Genomic DNA, 14366 nt, shown 5'->3' with positions numbered 1-14366 from the left:
CATTACAAACATTGAAACAAGCCCATAGAGTCGATATCGCTTGCAGGTGGCTGATGTTTTAAATCTGCGCATGCGCCTGAGCTGCACAGTGCATGGCTCCCGACTCTCAGCAGTCAGAGTTACAGGCCCACATTCAGCATAGATCGCATTTGTAAAGCTGCTCGTAGCAGCTTTGCAAATGCGATCTATTGTAATGCAAATGCAGTAGGATAATGCAAATGCAGTAGGAAGTGTTAAACACCACCTTGCTGCATTTGCAATCCCAGTGCTGAGACCGAGTCACAGCCTAGGATCAACATTGCAACCGATGGTCGCCATCAGGGCTTAAGGTGGTCCTGGAGAGGTGGTGGAACTAATTTCCTCTGCCACCTACCCCCCCCTTCCCTTACATAAAGTGGAGCCAGTGCTAGTGTTTTTGGCACCCCCCTGCCCTACATCCCATACTTTATAAAGGGACACTGACAAAGAAGCAGCATGATCAAACAATGGTACCCCCAATTCAAATTACACCACACAGTAGCACAATCTTATTCACATTACACCACATGTAGTGCCCCTGATTCATATTACACCACATTGTAATGCCTCTTATTCAGGTTACGTCACTCAGTAGTGCCCTTTATTCACATTGCGCTACACAGTACCCTTTATACATATTATGCCACATAGTAGTGTCCCTTATATACAATGCCCACAGTAGTGCCCCTTATACACAATTCCCACAATAGTAGTGCCCCTTACACATAATGCCCACCGTTGTAGTGCCCCTTTTATACAATACCCACAGTAGTGCCCCTTATACACAATTCCCACAGTAGTAGTGCCCTTACACATAATGCCCACAATAGTAGTGCCCCTTATACACATCTCTGCCTCTGTCACTTCAGCAGCTCCCCGCCTGTGTCCCTCCAGCAGATCCATGCCCTGTATCCCTCCAGCAGCTTCCCCACCTCTCTTGTCCCTCCAGCCACCTCTCATCTTGTCTTCAAGATGTACAGAGCATGCTCCTCTTCATGGCTCTTCTTCACTTCAGCAGTAGAGACAGCATGACATTACATATACTGTGCCGGAAAAGGAAGCCACTGGGGCAACATACACAGGGTGGGGTGGGCTGTAGATGGAGGAGGACCATGGAGCCACCAGGACCTGAGGAAGGAGTAGGTGGCTGCAGCTGATCAGTAACACTAGTGCCACCTGCATCATGTATTGACGTAGGTGGTGGGGTGGGCTTTTCTCTTGGAATTACTGTGCAGGGCAATGGAGGAGGTGGAACTAGTTCCCTGTACCATTACAGGTGGTGTAACTTAGTTCCACCTTGTTCTCCCTCACTTTAACCCCCGGTTGCGATGTTCCTCGCAGACTGACAGCTGGTAGAGGCTGTTGCTAAATTGCAAGCCACGTACAGGACCCACTCTGCACAGGCACAGAATGGGTCCTGTGCAGTTTCCTGATTATCGCCTGTGCGATCAATGCCGAATTAGCTCCAAGTACAGAATCGGAGACTACGCAACGTGTTGCTGAACAGCAGCATCCAAAGACGCACAGATGCTCACATAGGAGGCCATACACAGGTGTCAAACCTGCACCTGCCATAGGATTGGTGAAAGTTTAAATGATGCAACCGATGGTGCATAGGTGGTACATCTAAAGACGCACAGGTGCAGAAATGACCTAAAGGTGCTGCAAGTGGGTGTCTCACTGTTGTAACAATAGGCCACATCGTTAGCATAAAATGTCCGACTCAGAATCTGGCCCAAATCATGAAATATACATCTAAATAGGTATTTGCTTGGAGTCTTCAGACAGAGTCCTTGACATTTAAATGTGTGACTGCCATCATGTGGGGGACCAAATCTATGTTAGCATTAATTGTGCACAAAATACGAATATGTTTCCACTACCAGTATTGCTTACTACCAGTAACCTCAAACAACATGCAAAATGTACTATTTAATCCTGAACATTAATCAAAACATCCTTGATTACGAAACAATATAATTACTGGCACCTATGTTCTATACAGCTTTGTTGCCAAGGTCACAAGGATTTGGCAAGCAACTTAATTAACTTATTGTGCAAAGTAATTTCTGCATCAGCCAGGAGTTGGTGAGCTCAAGGAATGAAGTAAAGTCTAATAAGATGCCATGTAAATTACAGTTTGTTGGCCAAAGAATAAACTTTTTTTTATTTCTGTTTTGAAATGTTTGGGCACAGCTAAACAGAATTAGATAATACTGTATTCGTACCATATTTACTGAATTTACATGCCAAACTATTAATCTGTATTGCAGCTATCATTACATAGAAAAAGTATGTGGCACTTTGTTCAAAGACATTAAAATTTCTGTATTTTTTCCATTACCATTGTTCTTCGGCACACATCTTACATGTTGCTAATAACCATAGCTACTTCCCTCCAAGCCGCAGGTGCACATGAACTGTACAAGTGCAATAAACCTTAACCTGTTTTATGGCTAAAAATAGACCTTGAGAAAATATCAGTCTAAGAGCTCATCTTACCCTTTTACTGATTATATACCGTATATACTCGAGTATAAATCGACCCGAATATAAGCCGAGGCACCCAATTTTACCACAAAAACCTGGGAAAACTTATTGACTCGAGTATAAGCCTAGGGTGGGAAATGCAGCTCTAGCCGTACACAGCCCTCATAGTGCCAGATATGCCCTCATACTGCCAGATATGCCCCCACAGTGCCAGATGTGCCAGATATGCTCTCATGCTGCCAGATATGCCCCACAGTGCCAGATATGCCCTCATGCTGCCATATATGCCCCACAGTGCCAGATATGCCCTCATGCTGCCATATATGCCCCCACAGTGCCAGATATGCCCTCATGCTGCCATATATGCCCCACAATGCCAGATATGCCCTTATGATGCCAGATATGCCCCACAGTGCCAGATATGCCCCACAGTGCCAGATGTGCCAGATATGCCCTCATGCTGCCAGATATGCCCCGCAGTGCCAGATGTGCCAGATATGCCCTCATGCTGCCATATATGCCCCACAATGCCAGATATGCCCTTATGATGCCAGATATGCCCCACAGTGCCAGATATGCCCCACAGTGCCAGATGTGCCAGATATGCCCTCATGCTGCCAGATATGCCCCACAGTGCCAGATGTGCCAGATATGCCCTCATGCTGCCAGATATGCCCCACAGTGCCAGATGTGCCAGATATGCACTCATGCTGCCAGATATGCCCCACAGTGCCAGTTACTTACCCATTCGTCGCTCCCGCGCTGTCTTCTGAAGGAGGGACACGGAGGGCACAGCGCACGGCTCTCCTGTGTCCCTCCTGCGTCTCCAGCGGCATGTGTGTGTTAAAGGAAGTGCCGGTTCGTGCACTTCCTTTAACACACACACGCCGCTGAAGACGCAGGAGGGACACAGGAGAGCCGTGCACTGTGCCCTCCGTGTCCCTCCTAAATACTGATTCGAGTATAAGCCGAAGGGGCTTTTTCAGCACAAAAAAAAGTGCTGAAAAAGTCAGCTTATACTCAAGTATATACGGTACTTGTAAAAAAAAAAAAAAAAAATGCATATTGCAAATTCATACAGACATTCATTTTAAACTAAGCATGACTTCCTCATACCAAGTACCCAGTCCTCATTGCTTGTAAAGATATAATAAGATATTCCAAGTTTCCATGATTTAGCATTAAAAATGATCTTTTGCTTATTATTTTCTAGTATATCCCAATGCCTGTTCTGTATGGTGTCTTCTTGTACATGGGTGTGGCTTCCCTCAATGGAGTACAGGTATGAAATTAAAATATATTCTCTTCCTTGTCACCTTTTAACAAGCATAAACACAATTTCTAGACAGATAAGATTTCAATGATATTGTAACTCCGTGTGTGTGTGTGTGTGTGTGTGTGTGTGTGTTTTATTTTCCTGTCATTCACATGGTGTTACACTTTCAATGGAAAGGCTTAGAATATAAAAACTGTACTACAGGTTGAGAATCCCATATCCAAATATTCCAATATATGGCATATTCCAAATACAGAATTTTTTGAGTGAGAGTGAGATAGTGAATCCTTTGTTTTGTGATGGCTCAATGTACACAAACTTTGTTTAATACATAAAGTTATTAAAAAATATTGTATTAAATGACCTTCAGGCTGTGTGTATAAGGTGTAAGTGAACCATAAATGAATTGTGCGTATGTACACAAACTTTGTTTAATGCACAAAGTTCTTCAAAAAAATTGGCTAAAATTACCTTCAGGCTGTGTGTATAAAGTGTATATGGAACATAAATGCATTATGTGCTTAGAATTGGGTCCCATCGATATGATATCTCATTATGGTATGCAATTATTCCAAAATACGGAAAAATCCAATATCCAAAATTCTTCTGATCCCAAGCATTTTGGCTATGGGAAACCTACTCCGTATCAGCATTTTCCATTCGACAAAGAAATACAGTGCTGAATAATATGAATCTTGTTTGATACATTTTGTCTCAGACAGTGAACTGTCTGCGACTTGTTTAGCTGCATGGTACGAAACAGATTTTTATTTTAGAAGCGGTGTATTCTTCTTGTACATAAGTTCTTGTATTGCTTGAAGACATTGTGATCTTACCTTGTGATACATTAAAAAGTTTCTTTGCAAAGACTAGATTTTTTTATCCTCAAAGCTCTATCTGCTGTAAGACGTTTTACAGCTCCAGATCAAAGAACAAGACATTAGCAATGAATTCTATTTTGGCTTGGTAAGATGAAGTATTAGCACACAGATTAGGTAGTGTTCTCAGTTTTGAAGTAGAAATCTGTGACACTCTTATAACATAACTTTTTTCATCTATTTTTACCGCTTTCTTTTAGGTTCTAAAAGCAGTACCTCTGTTTTATCCTAACCAGGCAGCAGTCTCCATTATGTTGTTGTTGTTATTCTAATTATCTTTTATCTATATGGCCTCACAAGGGGTTCTGTGAGTCTTTGCTCTCTATATTTAATAGCACATGTATTGTTAACATGTACAGTGGGATGGTAAGACACCATCACATGACTGGACTAAGTCTGTGAGAGGGCTATTGTTACTGTTAACAACATATGTGTAACTTTACTCCTTGCATGTGCTACATGTTTACTATCTTCCAAAAGATGTTTAGTAAGGGTGGGTACACGCTTGAACGATGTTGGCACCATATGTTGTTTCTGGCCAAATCAGAACAACATATTAGCCGGATCGTGCAGTGTGTATGCCCGATTACATGCTCCCGCAAGTTGCTTGCAGCTTCTTCTGGTTAGCCGTGTTGTGTGTCCAACCAGGCGATATCATGTATGATGCCAAGCTGACGAATGCACTTATGCATTGTGCATTGTGCCATCATCCCCTACATCGTGCAAGGGTGTATGCATGGCACAATGCAGGATCCCGTCGCTCTGATGTGATTAATGAACAAGATATCGTTCAAATCTTTCAGTGTGTAGGCACCAACGATGAACGATGCCCCGCGCTCATTCATAGTTGGTGCCGGCTCATTCATACCTGCAAGCCAATATGGACAATATCATCCATATTTGCATGCAGTGCTATGGAGCCGGGTGACGGGGGGAGTGAAGAAACTTCAATCCCCCTTTACCCCCTTTACCCCCGCGCCGTCGCCAGGTCACCAGTTGGTCATCGGGCACCTCGTCCAGCAATCGCGCAGTGTGTAGGGGCCATTAGAGTCATGTTTAGGGACTATGAGGCTGATTCTGAGTCATATGCAAAGTGGATGTTCACATAAATTAGTCACGTTGTGTGCGGACATCTGAATCTCAAAAAAGTCGGATAGCATATACGTCCCACAGTGTCTGTGTACAGAGTACCAGGGCTTATTGAGCCGCACTGACGGTGGTGACTTTGTCATTTTTGCTTTTGTGTTATTTTTCATCTCATGGAATACATAGTAACCCATGCATAAAATGTGCTGAAAGATATTTTATAAAGAGGTCATGTCAAATCATGTTTACTTACTGATCATAGGAACATATACTGTAACCAAGGGGTGTCTAATATTTCAGAAAGTCTTATGAGGTAAAGCAAGTTTGTGGAGTTGGACCTGGCTGTGCCAGTTAAATAAATACCTCAATGTAATACTTGGGGAAAGCTGAGTAACAGTCATGCTGTGCACAGAAAACATCATTTAAAAGCAGAGACATACATTTGACAGATTCCTGACCTTGTTCATGTTTCCATATCAAGCCCAGAGGTAAATACTTTATATAAAGCCCTTTTTATCCTGTCTTCCATTTTCTGCAGTTCATGGACCGCCTGAAGCTTCTCTTGATGCCTGCCAAGCATCAGCCAGACTTCATCTATCTACGCCATGTTCCTCTGCGCAGGGTGCACCTCTTCACTTCCATTCAGATCGTATGTCTCGCACTTCTTTGGATCTTGAAATCCACAGTGGCTGCAATTATATTCCCTGTTATGGTGAGGTTTTCTTTTTGGACAAAGTAGTAATCTTTCATAACGTGTATATAAATAAATAAATATATATATATATATATATACATACTTGTGTGCCTTCCTCTGGTGGTTAGTTCAGTGTAATACACAGCAATGGCAGGCGGCACTCCAAGCTTTTCATTCAGTGAAATGAAGAGCTTGGAGTGCCGCCTGCCACTGCTGTGTATATATATATATTTATATATATCAGTGGCGTCGGAACGAGGGTGCAAAGGGGGCAGCATGCCCTCCCCAAATATGACAGGTGCTGGTGAGGGGGAGCGATTACCTCCGATACTCGTGGTGACTTGTCCTTTAAAAAAAAGTCTGCGCCGCACATCCGCAGAGTAATATGCTGTGCACTGGCCAAGCCGGCTCTTCACTGATGCATTACTGGGAGGAGGCGGGGATGTTCCAGCAGACTCAGCATGGCCTGCAAGCCACCACAGGTATCGGAGGTAAGCGCTCCCACGCACTGGGGGTGGGGATTGGGGGGAGCGCCAATATGTATGTTTTTCTGCGCCTCCCCCAACCTCAAAACATTCTGGTGCCCCTGATATATATATATGTATATAGTTATTATTATTAACCCTTATTTATACGGCTTTACATGGGATCTACAACACAAAGAGTACGTAAGACTACAGTTCAAGACAATATAGGACAAGTACAGGGTAAAGTAAGATAGCTGCATCAGCAGACGACACTGAAATAAGTATCAGAGTGACAGAAAACCAAGGGATTTGGTGCCGTCTAAGACAGAATGGAGTAGAAAAGGGTCCTGCTTGTGAGAACTTACATTCTAAAGGGGAGGAGCAGACAGACAGGGGTGACACCGATGGAATAAACAGTGAGCGTGGGACAGAGGGCTTAGGTTGAGAGTTTGCCTGGTTTGGTGAAGAAGTGGGTCTTGAAAGCCCGTTTAAAGTTTTGTAGAGAGGTGGAGAGTCTGAGGGGAGAGGTAGAGAATTCCAGAGAAGGGGAGCAGTGTGTGCAAAATTTTGAAGGTAGGAGTTGGAGGAAGTAATCAGTAGGCAGGAGAGGAGGCATGCATTAGCGGAGCGAAGAGGACGGGTGGGAGTGTAAAGGGAGATAAGGTCAGAGATGTAAATGGGAGAGGAGCGGGTGAGGGCTTTGTAAGTGAGTGTGGGAAGCTTGAATTGGATACTGAAGGGTAAAGGTGCATACACTCGGTGCGATGTGTGCTTTAATTGTGACTATGGGGTCTATTCAATTCAAGTCAGAATTCCCGACTTGTCGGATAAACGTCTGTTTCCGACAATTTAAGGTTGAATCCAGATTCGACCTATTCAGTCAAACTGCCGTTTATTCATCAAGTCAGAAAGTTCGACTTGTCGGAAAACACGTGGATCCGCAGATTAGCCGCGGATTCACGTGTTTTGTCGGATTCGCGGCCAAATCCGTCAGGTTTTAGCCTTGTTTACAACAATGTCAATCTGACATTTAAAAAAAGTCGGATTGGCATTGTCGGGAACTGCCAAAACCATGGCAGTTCCCGACGGATTTGGCCGCAAATTGAATACTGAAATCCAACATCAATTGAATAGACCCCTATATTGTCAAAATCGTAAGAAAAGTTAGCACATATTGCACGAAGGGGGTCATTCCGACCCGTTCGCACGCTGCTTTTTTTCACAGCCATCCGAATGGGTCCGAACTGCGCATGTGCGCGGGCGGCAATGCGCAGGCAGGTTGGTGCCTGGCGACGGCCGTTGCCGGGCAGCGACGATAATACCGAAGAATGCGTACGCAGCGGCGAACGCAAGAAGATTGACAGGAGGAGGCCGGCCGGGGGAGGAAACTGACCGTTTTCTGGGAGTGCCAAAGAAAACGCAGGCATGTCCGGACGTCAGCAGGGAGGGATCCTGACGTCAGCTACAGGAAAGATCGTTGCAGCGGGTAAGTCTTGAGCTGTGCAAACATTTTGCTTGTGCAGTCTCTGCACAGTGAATCACAGCCCTGCAAAGCCCTAACCCCCTCCCCTGTATGCGGCGACTACCTGATCGCAGCAGTACTAAAAGTAGTCTGCTAGCGATCAGGTCGGAATGACCCCCCATGTGTATACAGCTTGCGATACCGATGCGCGCTCCCGCGGGGTCAGTATTGCAAGAAAACATGGACTGTGCAGGCATGGCAATTTTGACTAGACAGTGTACAGTCTAGTTTCTAGTATAGGCAAAATTGTATATAGTCAAAATCGCATAGTCAAAATCGCTAGTACATATAGTCAAAATTGGTGGTTCTGGGTTCCGTTGAGCTCAAGGGAAATCGCATAGTCCAAATTGGAATTTAGTCGAAATCACACCGTGTGTATGTATCTTAAGGGGAGCCAGTGAAGTGCTTGTAAGAGAGGAGAGATGGCAGCAGCATTGAGGATAGATTGGAATGGAGAGAGGCGTTTGTCAGGGGTGCCAGATAGAAGATTACAGTAGTTCAGTCTGGAGATGACCAGTGAGCGGATAATGGTCTTAGTGGCATCCTGGGTGAGAAAGAGTCTGATCCTGGAAATAATTTTGAGATGAAAACTGCAGGTTTGTGAGAGGCACAGAATGTGTGGTTTGAAGGAGAAGTAGAAGTCAAGGATTACTACAAGACAGCACACTTGAGGAAATAGTAGTGCCATCAATAGATAATTCAATTGTGGGAGGTACGGTTGTGAGTGAGGGTGGGGCGATGATCAGCTCAGTCTTAGACATGTTAAGTTTAAGAAAGAGCTGGAGCATCCAAGAAGAGATATGAATGAGGAGAGCAGGGGAGAGATCAGGGGAGGAATGGTACATTTGAGTATCATCAGCATAGAGATGACATTGTACGCCAAAAGAGTGAATGAGCTCGCCTAAAGACAATGTATAGAGGAAAAAAAAAGGAGAGGACCAAGAACAGAGCCTTGGGGGACACCTAAAGTTAGTGGAAGTGAGGGGTGGAGTCATGAGAGGAGATAGAGAAGGAATGGTCAGAGAGGTAAAAGGACAGCCAGAAGAGGGCAGTGTCACACACACCAAGGGAGTGAAGGATTTACAGAAGGAGAGGGTGGTCCACAGTGTCAAAAGCAGCAGAAGGATCAAAGAGAATAAGCAGAAAGTAGTGGCCCCTGCACAGTTGTTGCTGTGCACGCTGGGTGGCTGAGTGAAAGATGTTGGGCAAGGCTGGTGTTGGGCTGCGCAGAGTGACCTCTGCCATCATATCACGCTGCGCAGCTGGGCAGCATCTGAGCCATGTGCTGCAAGTGTTCAGCGCTGTACGCCATGAAAATAAAAAAAGTGTATGCAGTCACCAATCCCGGGGATTCAAATCCTGACGATTTTAGGCCATAATAAGAGATAAGTGAAAAGAGAGCAGAGAGTGGTCAGACAGGGGAAATGGGGAGTTGTAGAAATCAGAAATCGGTGAGTGAAGACAAGATCAAGTGAGCTCCCTTTCACATGGGAGGGAGAGGAGGTCCACTGGGAGAGACCAAGTGAAGATGTGAGGTTAAGGCGTTAAGAGACAGGGGATTTTGTGGGGATATCGATTGGGATGTTGCTATTGCATAATATAATAGAGAGAATGTCAGAAGAGAGGAAGCCAGGAAGCAAAGTTGTCAAGGAATTTGGAGGGAATGCTAGGGGACAGTAAATGACAGCTACATATACACACACTTCTTCAGAACAATAATCAATCCTCAATAGGTGCCAGGTGATATATCATGAATGCAGTCTTAGTCTATAGGCATATAGCCCAAACAAACCAGCACACCTCTAGATCCGTAAAACAAGCAAATATAGTGCAATTTAATGTAAAGACATATCAAGCAATAATAAAAACTTGCAGTATCAGCCCAGACTGTATATAAATGAATAGTTGCGTATACAGTATCAGCCCAGCCTAGAATGTTTAGAAACTGGTTGAGGATACTGGACATCCAAGTAATTCCAAGTGAGCTTAGGGAGTACACACAAACTTTACACTGATAGTGCTCTGGTTGGAATTTTACCTATGGTCCCAGCAGCTGTAAGCACTGTGCCAATATATGTATAAGAGAGGTAGATGACTTGGGGGTCTATTCATGAAGCAGTGAAAACAGTGGAGAACTGAGCCTGTGGAGAAGTTGCCCATGGCAACCAATCAGCTGCTCCGTACAGTTGTATAGTATGCAAATTATAAATGTTACGTCAATGCTGATTGGTTGCCATGGGAAACTTCTCCACTGGCTCACTTCTCCACACTTTTCACTGCTTCATGAATAGACCCCTTAGTTGGCTGTTCTTGATGACCCTAAGGATGAAAAAGCTACTAAGTCTTGACCTTTTAAAAAAAGTTCTCATGTTTATCCCCACAATGTTTTCATAAACACTTTTCAATGTTAAACAGAAATTGGTACTTTAATAATAAATGTAATAATAATAATAATAATAATAATAATAATAATAATAATAATAATAATAATAACAAACCCCCATTGGCTTCTTATCAGCATAGGCCATGCTGCCCATGGGTGTCATACAACCACATATGACTCCCTCTTGCTTATGAGAGAGTGTAACACATATTATTGATAGCACATACTTAGATTTTGCTGGTTGGTCTTTTCACTATACACAAGTGGGGTTTGATATGGATTACTGTATGACTATATGCCTATTGGCAGGTTTCATGTTGAATGAATTGCATCACTTACTGTTGAGATCCTCCATTGTTCACAGTCAGTTTGGCATATGACAGAGCCACCCTAGTTTTATATGCACAGCGGAATAATTATAAATACGTGTTTGTTTTTTGGTTGTTAATATATAATAAAATGTAAAATCTATAAAATAATAGAACATTCATTGGAGTCAATAAAAACCGGGTGTGGTATGGCTGACCAGCGGTCAGTATACCGACACCGGGATCCCGGCAGCATACCGCTGCCGGGATCCCGGTGGGGGGAGGGGGGGGGGGTAAGTGTGCAGCAAGCCCCTTGCGGGCTCGGTAGTGACCTGCGGTCGCCACGGATTCTATTCCCACTCTATGGGTGTGGTGGACGCCCACCAGTGGAAATAGTCCCTGTTGTTTGGCATGCCAATGGGATAGTGAGGGGGCGTGATGCTGGGGGGGGGGGGGGGGGGGTGTCATGTGACCCTCGGTCTCTTGACCACCACCCATAAAAACCTACCCTCTTAATGTCAATACTACTGTCCATGTGAAATTTTATTTTTGTTTAAAAATAACTTGAATGATTACTGTAATGGCATGTATCACATTGCTCTCTTGTAGATCCTTGCGCTTGTAGCAGTGAGAAAAGCCATGGACTACCTCTTTTCCCAACATGACCTAGGCTTCCTTGATGATGTCATCCCTGAGAAAGACAAAAAGAAGAAAGAAGATGAGAAAAAAAAGAAAAAGAAGAAGGGAAGTGTGGACAGCGACAATGATGATGTGAGATATATTGTTTTGTTTAACGTTTTCTATCATCAAGACATGATTTTTTTTCTTCATCTAGATTTAGATAGACTTTGGCTTTTAATTATAGATTGTTTATGCCATGCATCAATTCTTTAGTTGTTGTTGTTATTGTTGTTGGTATTGTTGTATTATCGATGTATAGCGCCTTCAGGGGCATATCTAGAAAGTAGGAAGCCCATGTGCAGACTCCGTCTGGGCCCCCTCCTCTCTTTCCGTCAGCGCTGTAAACTCTGGACACTAGAGTCACTAGAAGACCCTAGCGCTGTCTCAGAGTCTAGTGTGCATGCGCAAAACACTGGGAAAATGGCCGCTGCGCCATTTTCCAGGTGATTTCTTCAGTGCTGCTGCTGTCGATGTGGGACTCCGCAGGTTAAGTATTGAAAAAAATGGGTGCTTGGTGTGCATATAAATACGCCAGTGAGAGGCATGTACCACGATTATTTTGAACAGTTGCATATTGGGTAGATGTAAGGGTAATAGAGTTTATAGAGAAAACTGAAATACTTCACCTCTAGTTCACCCGCTTAAGATGTACCTAAAAGTCCTTCCTTAGTCCATTACAATGCACATATTACCCTTTCTAAAGTACAAAATAACAACGTCAACTCTTTGGATGATTATGAGATTTGAAATGGCATTTTGATGCCTTGTATTATAATCCCAGCTTAACATTTAAGCTTTGTATATGTGTCTGTCCATCGTGGGGCATGAGAACTAATCTTCATGTTTGCATCTAAGTAATGAACTCTAGCTTGCTAATGAAAGTATTAAATGGGATAATCTAAATTAATGGATGTAGCATACATTTTTTTGTGCTCTTAAATGTAATCAATTTTTCAGCATTTACTGTACTTTCAGTTTCTTTGCTATGCAAATAGGATGACATTTATAGTTGTGTTAATGGGTATATTTTATGAAAGTCCTAGTTATCCCAGATGTTTACTCAAATCACTTTTATTCAGGTCAGTACATTAGAGAGGCATAAGGCTTGGCATTTAAATACTTTTCTAGCAAAATAATGAGTTCCAAGCATATGTACCGTATGATAGTTCCTTAGAGAATCACAGCATTCTGGTAGTTGTAGTTAACAGCTGGAGTGCCACGTGTTGCCTGTCCTGGTCCTTTTCTGCATCGTACTACCTACTTTTTCTGTCTCTTATTTGAGAAAAGCCCAGAGAGGAGACGTTGCTGGGCACTTTTGGGGGGGCTTGACCAGGCTATCACATCATTAGGCCCCAACCCAGTGGCATAAGTATCGAGGGTGCAGGGGATGCAGCTGCTATGGGGCCCATGCTGCTTCCGGGGCCCGCAGCTCCCCCTGCACCCTGCCACAGGCTACCTCCGAGGCCCACCACTCCCACTTCACCCCCTTCCACAGGGCAGAGCGTCCGTGGTGGATGTAGCGGGGTGGGAAGGGGGCACACACAACAGAAAACACTGTTCCATCCTGTCCCTCATGCTCTGCCCGCCCACTACGTGGCCGTCAGCAGGGAGCGCAGTGCCGTGATTCACGGGTTTTAGGGGGCAGGGCCTAATGCCTGTGCAGTGTGCCTTAATCGGGTAATGTGTCTCCTGTTCACTCCCCCCTCCCTCTTCCCCGCTCTCTCTCTCCTGCTCACTTCCACTTCCTCATGCCCTTTCCTGCTCTCTCCCCCACTCTCTTTCTATCTCCTGCTCACTCCCCTTCCCTCTCTCCCCCACGCTCTCTATCTCATGCTCACTCCCTCTTCTCCTTCTCCCTCTCTCTTGCTCACTCCCCATATCCTGCTCAATCCAACTCTCTCTCCTGCTCACTTCCTCTCTATCCTGCTCACTCCCCCTCCTTCTCTCCTCTCTCTTTCCTGCTCACTCACCCCTCCCTCTCTCTTATGCTCACTCCCACTCTCGTTCTCTCCTTCTCTCTCTACTGCTCACTCCCCCCTTCCTCTTCCCCCTCTCTACTGCTCACTCCCACTCCCTATCTCTCTCCTGCTCACTCTCTCTCCCCTCCTCTCATGCTTACTCCTGCTCTCCCCTGCTCACTTCTCATCCATCTTTCCTCTCTCTCTCTGTCTCTCTTCCTGACACTCTCACTTTCTTTCTCCCTGACACTGTCTCCCTATCTCTCTCTGACACTGTCTCTGTCACTGTCTCTCCCTGACGCTGTCTCTCTCTCTCTCTGACACTTTCTCTCTCTCCCTGAGACACCCACACACTCTCTCTCTGCTTGACACCGCCTCCCTCTGTCTCTCCCTGACACTCTCTCTCTCTTGTTCATCTTTCTCTCCCTCCCTAACAATGTCTTTCCCAATCACTCCCCTCCCTCTCTCTCTCTTGCTCCCCCTTCTCTCTCTCCAACAATGTGTGTATCTCTCCCCACCTGACACTGTCTCTCCATCTTTCTATACCTGACACCGTCTCTCCCCTTCCTAACACTGTCTCTCCGTCTCTCTCTACCTGACACGGC

General features: G+C 44.7%; 1 protein-coding gene across 10 annotated transcripts in view; it reads left to right on the top strand.

Annotated features, from left to right (window-relative positions):
- The window catches only part of SLC4A4 (solute carrier family 4 member 4), a 393000-nt gene that overhangs the window by 354533 nt on the left and 24101 nt on the right, over positions 1 to 14366 (top strand). For all 10 annotated transcript variants that reach the window (XM_063920111.1, XM_063920108.1, XM_063920104.1 and 7 more), the window contains 3 exons: positions 3722 to 3790; positions 6287 to 6460; positions 11732 to 11893. In XM_063920111.1, the coding sequence (XP_063776181.1) occupies positions 3722 to 3790; positions 6287 to 6460; positions 11732 to 11893 (405 nt within the window). The remainder of the gene's footprint in view (positions 1 to 3721; positions 3791 to 6286; positions 6461 to 11731; positions 11894 to 14366) is intronic.

The sequence above is a fragment of the Pseudophryne corroboree genome, chromosome 1 (assembly GCF_028390025.1).
Source record: "Pseudophryne corroboree isolate aPseCor3 chromosome 1, aPseCor3.hap2, whole genome shotgun sequence".
Classification (NCBI taxonomy): domain Eukaryota; kingdom Metazoa; phylum Chordata; class Amphibia; order Anura; family Myobatrachidae; genus Pseudophryne; species Pseudophryne corroboree.
The sequence above is the reverse complement of the archived record's forward strand: the minus strand, read 5'-3'. Positions and strand labels throughout refer to the sequence as shown.